We start from the raw sequence: 13,009 nt of genomic DNA on the forward strand, positions 1-13,009 counted from the left end.
AACTCTATTACTCCATCCTCAGCACAAAATGTAATTCTGGCTAAATTGTCCTCTGAAAATTCGTCAGCTTCCATGTCAGCTTTTGTTGATTCCGGTTTTGATGCTAACTTGATTTTGTCCTCTCTTGCCAGGTCCCTGCACCTTAGACTGTTTAAGCTCTCGCTCCCTCTGGTGGTGCGTGCTGTGGATGGCCATGAATTGGGTTGTATTACTCACAGGACATGGTCTGTTTCAATGATAGTGTCGGAGAACCACTCAGAATGAATCAGTTTTCACGTATTTGATAATATGGCTCACCCAATAATCCTGGGGCACTACTGGTTACAACAGCACAGTCCTAATTTCAGTTGGTCTAAAGGACAAATTGTTTCTTGGGGATCAGCCTGTAAAAGGTCCTGTCTGTTAAAACCTGTTCGTTCTCAGCCGGATTCTAACCCGGATCTTGCGGGGGTGCTGCCGTGCTACCATGATCTGCCCCTGTATTTAGCAAAAGCAAAGCTAAATCTTTACCACCCCCACCGGGATTATGACTATGCTATCAAGCTCCTCCCTGAGGCAAGCCCACCTAGGGGAAAGCTCTTTTCACTGTCGACCCCTGAATGCAACGCCATGAATGACTACACACAAGAATCTTTGGCGGCTGGTTTCATTGGACCTTTGTCATCGCCCGCAGGGGTGGGGTTCTTTTTATAGAGAAAAAGGACAAGTTGGTCCATCCTTGCATTGATTATCGTGGGCTCAGTTATATTACTGTTAACAACTCCTATCCAGTGCCGCTCATCTCCTCAGTGTTCAAGTTATTGGAAGGAGCCAAAATATCTACTAAACTCGATCTTCGCAACGCTTACCATTTAGTCAGGATTAAACAAGGAGATGAATGGAAAACCAGTAGTGATGCAGTTCGGCCTCACCAATGCCCCAGCAGTTTTTCACAACTTAGTTAATGATGTTCTGCTGGAATATCTCAATAAATTCATCTTTCTGTACTTGGATGACATTCTTATTTTCTCTCCAGACCCAGAAACCCACACCGGCCATGTTCATGCCGTACTTCAGACATTGCTGCACCATAACCTTTTTGTAAAAGCCAGAACATGAGTTTCACAAGCCAACTGTTTCATTTCTAGGATAATAGCTGAGGGAGAGATAAAAATGGATCCTGATAAGGTTGTGGCCGTGCGTGACTGGACGGTTCCATCCTTGCGGAAGGATTTTCAGAGATTCCTGGGCTTTGCCTTTTTCTATCAGAAATTCATACGTAACTTCAGTACAATCGCAGCTGTGCTACATGAGGTCACGTCATCCTTCCGGCCATTTATTGTGGACGCCGGGGTGCGATGAGGCTTTCAGGGTCCTAAAGAAGCACTAGAACAGCAGCCCCCATGCTGCTCCTACCTGACCCCGCTCGACAGTTCGCGGTGGAGGTCGATGCTTCTGATATCGATGTGGGTGTGGTCCTCTCACAGCATAATCCCTCTGACAATAGGCTGCACCTGTGCGCCTATCTGTCTCAAAAGCTGACTGCGATGGCATAACTACAGCATCAGGGATTGCGAACTGTTGGCGGTTAACATGGCCTTGGAGGAATGGTGCCACTGGTTGGAGGGGGCACAAATGCCATTTTTTGGTTTATACAGATCACAAAAATCTATCAGGCGTGGCACAAACTGTAGGACACAACTGCAAACTCACACGACTGATAGAGTTCAAAAAAGGGCTTTAATTGGCTCAACAGGCAGGTAGTCGGTACACGTGTGGTCCAGCAGCGTGGCAGAGGTAGCAGGCAGACAAGAAACAGAGGCGTAGTCAAAAACAGGCACAGGTCAAAATATACAGTGTAAGGACAATCAGAGGCAAGACAAAACTCAAGGTCAAAAACAGGCAAGGTCAAAATACCGATAAGCTGGACAAAACAAGGCATGAGACAGAGGCTAGAAAGTGACAAAGTCAACGATCTGGCAGTGAGCTGTGAGACTGTGAGGGCTTAAATAACTGGTGGTGTGATTAGTGAAACAAGATGCAGGTGTCCGTGAAGGTTCTAGAAGGGGCATGACTATTGAACAGAGATATGCATGGAACAAGATAGTGAAGGCAGGAAAACAGAGTGGGGTGATGAAACAGACAAAGATGCGTGAGCAGGTGCAAGAGCGGGAGTGAGTGAAAATGCAAAGCAGACAGAATCTAAGTGTGGGAGACAAAGACACAAGCGCTGGAGCAGGGGCAGTCAAAGAACAAGAGGCAATAACTGAAACCATGGACAGAACGCAAAACAACTAAGACTTATTAACAAACTAAGCATGAACATAAGAACTGAAAACACAAATGAGAAGAGCAAAATAAACAACTGAAAAACAGAGAATAAACAAACCTGGTGACTAGAGAATAATACAATAAATAAAACAAGATAACAGATAAACAGGAAATGCAATAAATAACAAATGGAACATAATCAAATAAGAAGCACTGCAGATAACTGTGACTGTGACTAAAGTATAATACGAACAATGTGATAAACAGAATAAAACTGAAACTAAATCCACATAGGAGAAAGCAAACAATTAATAGCACAGCAAGACAATATACGTGACGGGCCCATGATACATCAAAAATAAATAAAAACAAGACAAAACATAACTGAAGCATGACGATGGCAACCTGATATATAAATAAAACACAGAAGATTCAGGACATGAACCCATCATGGGCATGAACAGGACAAAATCTAGAGTATCTGTGTTCCGCCAATGCCCATCAAGCTAGGTGGGCTATCTTTTTCAGCCGTTTTAACTTTGTGCTCTGTTACCTAACGGGCTCCAAAAATGGCAAACCAGATGCATTATCCCGTCAGGGCGATCCGGTTGAGGCACCGTCCGATCCAGGAACTATTCTGCCAGCGTGGGGACACGATCAGGTGGGGACACGATAGTCGCTTCTCCTGTCACCCAGGGATAAAGAAAACAGTGTTTGTAATTCATCAGAGATTTTGGTGGCCCCGTTTGTTAAAAGATGTAACTGAATATGTCAGTGCCAGTCAATTGTGTGCCACTCATAAGTTGTCTAACTGTCCACCTGCAGGTTTATTAATGCCTCTGCCTGTACCCACTCGTCCCTGGTCACACATAACATTAGATTTTGTAACTGGTCTTCTTCCCTCCAAGGGCAATACAGTTGTACTTACTGTTGTAGATAGGTTATCTAAAATGGTGCACTTTATTCCACTGCCCAAACTCCCCTCGGCTAAAGAAAGAGCTGAGGTTATGCTCTGTCAAGTTTTTGTTTCTAATTTCTGGAGAGAGTTCTGCTACCTCCTCAGGGTCACTGCCAGTTTAACCTCAGGCTACCATCCCCAAGCCAATGGTCAAACAGAATGTCTCAACCAAGAACTTGAAAAAGGTCTCCGTATTCTCGCCTTGCAGCAACCAGCCTCATGGTCATCACAACTGCCATGGATAGAACTTCTCATCAGGTTTTGCAGTGTGTACAATAGAAGCTGAAGTGTTCGTAGGACAGTTTTGAAGTTTAGGTGGAATGTTTACAGAAAACATGGCTGACGTCTGTTTACTTTCTGTAAACAGAACCGTTATGCAATCTTTGGAGTCATACTTCAGAGTGGAACTTTTAAAGAGTCCGCCCTCCCCTGCAGGTGCACTCAATGCTGACATGTTGGTGGAGCTCTGACAGGCATGTCTGAACTATTTAATGTTTTTGTTCACACAATCCTCAGGGTACATCAATCATACCTTCCATTTTGGCATTTTGCCAATATTCTGTTAGCAGAAAGTATGCATGAAGTGTATCAGGACTCAACTGATTCTCTATGTGCACAACCTGTGCAGCCCATTTTCACCATGTGTCAAAGCCCTTTACAGTGATGCCTCATACACACATCGGGGTGCTGCCATTTAAAGCACTCAGTTACACACCAGGAGCAACTTGGGGTGTGGGGGTGGGGGGAAATGAAGGACCTTGCCCAAGACCTCTTAATGATTTTCTGGTCTGACAGGGATTTGAACTGAAGATTTCCTGGTCACAAGCTGACCATTTAACCATCACCTCCCACTGACCACAGTGTAGTAATTACACCCACAAGGAAAATTGGACTTGTACTGTTTGAAGACATGGCTCAACATCATTTTATTATCATTATTACTATTATTATTATTATTATTATTTGGTCAGGAATTGTTCCACACGAAATTTCATTAATGACAGACCTCCCAGCTATCAAAAGCTAATTTGAGTTGGGAAAAATAAATGCTGAGTAAATGACAACTTTCATAAATTACAATGTAGCTATTTGAGTGTAATAAATATTTGCCGAGAGTGCATGTTGGTGTAAGGCCACACACTGGATATTCAACTCAAAATAATCAAAAAGTTCCATAATTCATGGATGTTCTTCAAGTCTTCATGGTCCCAATCTTTTTAGATTTTTGTAATATGACTGGATATGGTCTAGACTGCAAACTTAACTTTGGTTCAGGAGTAAGGTTTATTAGTAGTAGTGGCAGTAGTTAGCTTGATCAGATAATTTTAATAAGCAAATTAGTGCTAGTGACAACATACAGTATAATCCAAATTCCTATGGCTTTTCACATGACACTGGGACCACGATTTGGCATCAAGAGCCTTGATCATAAAATTCTCCTTTCTACTATACAGCTGATCAGCCAATTTTAAAACATGAAAACTAGTACATAACATAAAATGAATCAACCTCTGCTCCAGAATTACAACAAATTCTGATATTTGTGGAAGTCTTCACTGTGTGTCACGATTTGGACTCCAAGTGTTCCTCAGCAGATGATACCAACTTGGTACCACCTGGTAAATGAGGCCTAAAACAGCCATATGTTGTCACTCTGAACTGATGCAGGTTTTTCTTACACTGCATGATGGCACTTGAGGTTGGTCCAGTGCCATAAGGTCTCCTGCGCTGGAATTCACAAGAATGAGTGAAGAACAAATTTTGCTTCCACTTCTTGTCTGCAGTTGACCACGAATTTTGAGTTGCAGTCTATCGATTTAATATGAGCAAAACGGTTACTTAAGTGCCTATAACAGATTGTACAGTTGTCTGTGGTACTGAATCTTTTAGAGATTGTTCTAAGGAGGTTGCTAGTTTGCAGAGACTTAATATTGTGCTCTGGATGTTTTGGCTTAATCTTTAAGATGTTTCCAGCTGCTCTTGAAGGCAAGAATACTTTTCACTTAGACCCTTAAACACAGCCAACCTCTGACCCTTTGAAAAACTGACATAAATCTTAAAAAACAAACAAAAAAAACTATGTGGAAATACGTACTGTCACTGACAGCACACATACTGTTTGATAAAATGCAATATGTGCAGGAGCGGAAGTTTGAATTTGAATGTTTTTAGCCAAGATGCATGCAAAATTATGTCCACAGCTGTAGATACAGTACCTGAGTAAATGTAATTAATTACTTTCTGCTATTGGATATGACTGTGTAACAGATGAAGATGCAGTGAGATGAAGCGCTGATCTGAATGGCAGAGGTGGGCGGATCGATCCTAATATCGATAATATCGATACCAATGCTGGTATTGATATTGAACGATCCTCATGTAAAAAGATCGATACTCAACCTTTTTTCTGTCCCGCACGCACTGACTGCTGCTCACGCAGATTCATCAAAGTCTACTCTCTCTCTGTAAGAGCAGCGCTGCTCTGTGTCACACAACATGGAGTGGTGCACCCTTGTATTGTGGTTTGTCAGCCCTCTACCTCAGGAGATTTTGTTTTAAGTTGTGTTGAGTGATATTTTTTTAAACAAAAATGTTGATTGCAATAATAAAGTATTTTGTTGTCACGTACAATGTTTGGTGAAATTCTATCCTAGGTCTTTTGGATCCTTTGGATCTATGAAGCTTAAATATGAAAAAGTATTGGTATCGGTATCAATATCAGCGATACTGGGCCTGTATTTGCTTGGTATTGGATCAATACCAAAATTCCCTGCCCACCTCTACTGAATGGATGCTCTTTCAGTCAGCTGGAGATAATGCACGTTCAAAAATGCTTGTTCATTCTTTGTAAAACGGTCTGTCCTCACGCCTGGCGCTGCTGTCAGTATAATTTTCTTGCAGTTGTTGAAAATTGTTCCCCTCTGAGGCAGTACATGCACTCTGAGTAAGTTCCTGTTAACATTACAATGTGTTTAGCGAGCAAGATTACTGTCCTTGCTTCGTCTTTCAAAAGCAACCTCTGAATACTTGTGTTAGGTAAAAACAATATATATAAATAAAATAAAACCGGATTTATCAGTGAGACGTGAACGCCGCACAGGCAGAGGTGCGCGTGCTCAGTGGCAGTGTTTGGGTTCGGGTTCGTCCTGTGACTGACACAGGCTGCTCACCGGCAGTGAGACAGCAAATACCCGCTGTAGAATCTTCAGACATGGATCTAGCGAATGTCTTTTCAGCTACGAATGCGGATGTTATTTTGTTGTCGTGATGTGTTGAGCAAATGGGGAGTTTATTCACAGTTGACGTCCTGAATGGATGCGACCAGTGATTTTCTGCGACGTACAACCGGTCAGCAAGGCGCCGTCCACCGAACCAACCGAGAGGGCTCGTATTCATCATATACTTATGTATATTTATGTTTGTGCTGATTTGACGGCAATATTTGTAAGATAGTCTTCTGTAATAAAGCGGTACGCTTAGTAAAAGAGCGTCACTAATCGCTATAGGCGGCCAAAGCTAACGAGTCACTAGCTAAAATCCACATTCTTAATTGTATTTGATTCGCCGAATGGTAAGTTTGAGTGCCGTTAGCGTTTGGAAGGATTAAGTCCTGTTCTGCGCATTTATGGCTATACATTTTCGTCACTTCTCACTCATGGCTCGTTAATATCGCGGTACTGCGGCTAGCTGCTTTCTGTGTTGGCTAACAGGTGGTGTGAATAGTCGTCAGACCATCTGTTTTTAGTGACTGTTATAAGTCAGAGATGCACCATCAGGATTGTTCTGGAGGTCCGCCTGGGACCGGGAGTAGGAAGTCGACTTTCCACTACAGGAGGGGCAACAGCGGTGTGCCTGCCCTATCCTCAGCCGCTGCCGGTGGAGTTAACACCGTAGACGAGAGTACAGCTCCGGCTGGATCTTCTCCAGGACTCCAACACCAGCCCCAAACCCAAGCAGCTGGTGCACAGGTGAAGAAGAAGAGTGGCTTCCAGATCACCAGTGTCACCTCAGCTCAGATCAGTGTGAGCGGCAACAACAGTTTAGCAGATGACACTGAGAGCTACGATGATCTGGATGAGTCGCACACCGAAGATCTCTCTTCCTCTGATATGTTGGACGTGTCTGTGCCCAGAGCCACAGATACAGCTGTGCCGGAGAGGAGCTCCTCTGATGAGACATTGAATAGCCTCCATGGGGTTGACACACCTGGCATTGTATCCCCCAATGAACCACTTCACTCTCATCCTAACCTTCAGGTCTCCCAGCAGAACACTTCAATGGTAAATGGGGTTGTGCATCATCATTATCCACAGCAACACAGCCAGCCCCTCTATCACCACTCTGATAGCTTTGGAGGAGTTGAGCCCTCGCTGCCAGATCTTCCCATCGCCCTCTTGGCAACTTCCAGCCCTGCTTTAGCTTCTAAAGGGGGGGTTAGCCAGTCAAGACCCACAGTCGTGGAAAGCACTAAACCTGCAGGTGGGAAAATTCAACCTTTAGTAATTGACACTCACCTACAGGGTAATGCTGCTGCTGGTTTGCTTCCCTCTGGGCCTTTAGGTTTTGACCATGCTGGTGTGAGTGCCCACACAGCTTCTGCTGGAGTAGGAACAGCTTTGTCTGCCACATCCCATCATACCCATACTCAGACTGGTACAGGCTCTCGTTTCCGGGTGGTCAAATTAGACACATACTCTGAGCCTTTCCGCAAAGGAAGGTGGACATGTACAGAGTATTATGAAAAGGAGCTTCCTCATTCAGCTACATCTGAGGCAGTAAAAAGTGCAGATGTTATTTTGGAGACTGAGACAGGTAATGCAGTAACTAGTCCAGGTGTACTTGCAGTGCAGCCACCTCACACGCTGCAGCCACCAAGCCAGGACTTCACCACTCCACAGACAATGCAGAGTTCACCACAAGGACTGGCTCACACCCTTTCTGCGCCCTATGTTGCTCCCCAGGATGTTGTTGGTGGGGCTCACATGCAGAAATCTTTGGCTCCCATCACCCTAGCAACAGGAACAACACAGGTGACCCAACAAGGCAGTGTGAGTCAGCCTCTCTCTACAGTGCACCAGCAGCTGTTGTACGCTGTGGATCCCCACCAGAGTCAAGCCCAGGGAGGATACCCTGCATCACAGGTCCATGTTGAGGCCGTGGGCCATGGGAGCATCCGACAGCCAGATTTCATCCAGCCTACTGCTCCTTTCCAGACACAGGTCCAGCATACGCTGCAACACATCACAACAGGAATGTCTCGAGCAATGGGGCCACTGGGAACAACACAACCACCTGTCACTCCGCAGTTGCCCCATCAGGTTCATGTTGCTCCACCTGCTCAGGCACCATTTCCCTCAGGTCAGGCTCAACCTCCCTCCACAGTCCCAGTTGCACTTGCCCTGGGGACTCCATACATGCCTCTGACTGCATTGCAAGCTGACCTACAGCCTCTTCTTACCCCGAGTACAATCCTGACTCAGGTTTCTGGAGGAGGGAGCTCTATAAAAGCCTCCCAGCTTGAGGATGCTCAGAAACTTTTGCTGCAGCACCAGGGTCTGCTTGGCCTGCCCAGGCTGGGGGTGGCAGCTGCAGGCGAGCGGGCTGCAGAAGCCAGCAGTACTATTGGAACCTTTTCTCACATGGGGATGTCACCTGAGGCCAGCGCTTTCATGGCTGCTGCAGGACTCAGGACTCAACCTGCTGAAGGAGAGGAAGACAGGTGAGAATAAATATCTGCTGCTACCATTGTTGTTAATTCTCATGAAAATGTTTTTTTATTCATTATACAGTTGTAATCTTTTGTGTGACTCAAGAATGCATTATTCAGTTATTTGAAGTGACAGTTTTTGTCATAGTTAAAAAAACCACCTTGGTAAACGGAGAGAACAGCAAAATAACTTTCCTCCCCACAAACACCCGTGTTATGTGGCGTCTGGCTAAATTTATTTATTTATGTAGTTGTCTAGACTATAACTCTTTCTGTGTGCTTGTAACTAACAAACCAAAGGTTCCTAAACATCTAGAGGTAGAATCCAGTGTCACTTGATTGTGAGTTTTCTGAGGGCACTTTGTCAGCATTCACATGATGGGAGGTGGAACTCTGTTTACTGCACTCTGCTGTGGTAGAAATATTAGTAGCATGAGGCAGAAGCAGTGGAACCGCAGAGTCACTGTGAGGAGTGGTGACTCAGCAGACAGATGCACTACTCTGCTTGACCTCCTATCACCAGACATCCACATCCATTAACTCAAGATTTTCTGTCAGTTACACCTGTATTCTCAGTCGCACTCTGGCGTTAATCTGTCATTGCAACAAAGGGGATAGGGCGTTGAAGAAAATTTGGTTTCTGTTGTATGGACAAATACTGCACTTTTATTGAATAATCAAGACAGCTGGTGATTTGGTAACATTCATGTTGCCACTGTTGTGTTTTCACATGTCTGCATAAAGAAGAGTCTGCAATAGTTCCCGTCTTAATATTGATGTTTGGCCATCAGGTGCAGACAGAACAAGAATGTGCATTGTATCTTGGCACGCTTGATAGCAGTTAATGATGGTAGAGTCAGACAGACATGGATTTGTTTTGGGTGGGAGAGACTATACTGGTTTTGGGGAGTAAAAAATTTGTGATACAGATGTATCTGCTGAAAGATAGATATTAAAAAAGGCCATGATTCCTTTTATCAAGCCCTTATGACAAAGAAATGTAACTGTTTAACGCTTTACAGTTTAAATGTGAAGTTTGTAAAAAAAAAAAACCCCCAAAAAAACAAACAAACTATAAATCTATCCACCATCCAATCAACAAGTGTTACGCTGCCTTTACTGAGATTGGCAATTGCTGTGTGGCATTGCTCAGCATTTGCATTAAATAGACTTCCACACTATTTTGGCCCCATCTAGCTGGCAGCACAGAAATCACTTTTGTCTTGTTGCTGTAAAACATCCACTGTAATTGAAAATGATTGATAGCTGGTTTCTTTGCCTCTTTCTTGTAGCTAATGTGACCAAGGGGTGATGGGGTCCCTGTGACGCTTATACCACTGTCACACCTTAACAATTTAGCCAGTGAGTGCGGACTGTATTACAAAAAGGCTGGCACACGCTGGGCATATGCAGGCATACGTCTAATATTTTATGGGTACGTTTTTTCTAAGTTAAGAGCACATTGATATACGTTGTAATACGCAGAGTACCCCAAAACATTTTGGCCATGCACAATATTTTTGACGTATGCCAGCGTATGACTCATACGTCTCGCACATGTGGGACATAAAACACAGCACTGAGTCGGCACTTTTAAAAGTTCATAATGATATTACTCTGTCGGTGGATGCAGGGAATCCTGCTGTGCTGGTTCTGTTGGACCTTACAGCAGCCTTTGATACTGTGGATCACACAGTACTTGTTTCCCGGTTGGAACATTTTATTTGGCATTCATGGTACTGCACTTGAGTGGTTAGATCATATTTGGCTGAAAGGAGCTTTTCTGTCATGATTGGGGACCTTTCCTCATCAACTGCTCCTCTGTGCTGTGGGAGTGCCGCAGGGATCTGTCCTTGGGCCGATTCTATTTTCATTGTACATTCTGCCATTGGGGTCAATTATAACCCAGCACAATTTGTCCTTTCATGGTTATGCAGATGATCTGCAAATCTATCTGCTGTGAGGACTAATGGGGAGTGATGCTTTGTCATCCTTATTTAATGTATTCGTGATGTAAGCAGTGGCTGTCCCGAAACTTCCTTTACCTGAATATGAGGTAAACTGAGATCATGGTGTTTGAGCGCACTGGCATACCAAATGTGGTAACACCAAATTTTGGTGCTTTGGCTAACTATGTAAAACCAGCTGTCAAGAATTGGGAGTGATATTTGACAGCTGTTTGAGGTTCGATCAACAGATAAATTCCTGTTGTCAAAGCTAGTTTTTCCACTTCGCCTCTGGCTAAAATAAAGCACTTTCTCAGTAGACGTAATCTTGAGACAGCCATTCATGCTTTCATCAGCTCCAGACTTGATTATTGTAATGCACTTTATGCGGGCATTAATCAGTCGTCTCTTGTGCGTCTCCAGTTGGTGCAGAATGCTGCTGCTTGTCTTTTGACAAACACTTCTAGACGTGAGCATATTGCACCCATCCTATACTCACTCCACTGGCTTCCAGTTCGTTTTAGAATTGATTTTAAAATTTTAATGTTTGTTTTTAAAGCTATTTATGGCCTTGCACCTCCCTACTTGTCTGAAATTTTAACTTTGCGCACCTACAGTAGGACGTTAAGGGCGTCTGGCCAGCTTTACTTAGATGTTCCAAGGTCAAGATATAAACGCTGGGGTGATCATGCTTTCGCGGTAGCTGGCCCCAGACTGTGGAATGAGCTACCTCTTGAGTTATGTACTATTCCTGACCTAGCACTTTTTAAATCTAAGTTAAAGACTTATTTATTTAAACTGGCTTTTAACACTTAGTGGGGAGGTGACATGTTCTGTTATTTTTATGTTCTTTTTTTTATGTGTTGTTTTAAAATTTTATTTTATATGTGTTTTATTTTGTAAATTTGTGTTTTTAATGTTAAGCACTTTGGACACCAGTCGGTGCTGTAAAGCGCTTTATAAATAAATGTTGATTGATTGATAAGTTGTAGGTAAATTATGCGATTGTTGACAGACGTTTTTTGTCATTTACTCATCAGTTGAAATACATCCATTAATGCTGTGCATTGATTGGCTGAAAGCTGCAGTCCTCATGCAAATGGTCTATTTCAAATATTAAAACCATTCACACATGGAGTATATATAAAGTCTTAATCTTACCTGTTCATTTCAGTCGGATTCATCATCACAGCCTAACATAAAGCATCCTGATTTTGGAAAACAACATCTGAAAATACTTTTAATTTCCTTGTCATGGCTGAAGAAACATAGCACTTTAAAGCAAGTCCCTCAGTGATTTCTCTGCTCTAGGTGCGTTTCTCAAGTTGAGGATGCCGGTGTCGTGGTCTGATCGGTTCCCCTGTCTGATTAGTCAGAGAGATGGGGGGACCGATCAGGCCACGACCGACGGTTTAAAAGTTGAAACAGTCACAGCGCCTCATTCATTCATGGCTGCATTTCCCACAGTTCTCAGTTGACTCATCAGCATTCTGCACACAAAGAAAATGAATTCCATGATCCACCAAGACAAAATAAAATATGTTAAATTTCTGTTTTGGCGCCGTGTGGGGAAGAGACACCACGCGACAGTGTACATACACTCGATGACGTGCTTGTCAATATTTAAGTGTTCCACCTGCCAAACAAAAGGGTTCTTCCGGCAGTGGAAACACAAACCAAGCTCGACTTAACTGTTCCGACCCGCATCATGCTGTGGAGTACCAGCCCTAACCACTGGGTGGAAACGGGGCTGTCAGCATACGCTGACTAAATCGTCAAGGTGTGACAGCCTCATAATTTGTTAGACGTAGGTCAGTATTTTTAATACATCCGGCATACGCTGGGTAAGTAGTCGAGGTGTGATAGCACCCTCAGTTACAAAATAAATCAAGAAGAGAAGATTTCTCTGGACCTTTAAAGTTTGGGCGTGTTAACCCATTAACTATTTCTGTTAAGTTAAAAGAATCACACATAGATTTAAAACTATCAGAAACAGAAGATAACCAATCCCAGCTCACATCTCCTGTGAGAAGAATCTCATTGAAGGCTAAAGTTGAAAGCTGTTTATTTAATGATGATAAAGTCTCTCTACTAGCAGAGGGCGGTCTATAGCAGCCTACAAAAGTGAGAAAGTGGCATTTAGAAGCT

At 43.5% G+C, this 13,009-nt stretch overlaps 1 protein-coding gene across 2 annotated transcripts in view; it reads left to right on the top strand.

The window, feature by feature from the left end:
* Positions 1 to 6,383: 6,383 nt before the first annotated feature.
* LOC117513945 (TSC22 domain family protein 1-like) overlaps positions 6,384 to 13,009 on the top strand; it is a 124,286-nt gene continuing 117,660 nt past the window's right edge. The window contains exon 1 of one of the 2 annotated variants that reach the window (XM_034174213.1): positions 6,384 to 8,927. In XM_034174213.1, coding sequence (XP_034030104.1) covers positions 6,973 to 8,927 — 1,955 coding nt within the window. In that variant the 5' untranslated portion in view covers positions 6,384 to 6,972. The remainder of the gene's footprint in view (positions 8,928 to 13,009) is intronic. The other variant, XM_034174203.1, reaches the window with a different exon arrangement.

This window comes from Thalassophryne amazonica, chromosome 1, assembly GCF_902500255.1.
Source record: "Thalassophryne amazonica chromosome 1, fThaAma1.1, whole genome shotgun sequence".
Taxonomy (NCBI): domain Eukaryota; kingdom Metazoa; phylum Chordata; class Actinopteri; order Batrachoidiformes; family Batrachoididae; genus Thalassophryne; species Thalassophryne amazonica.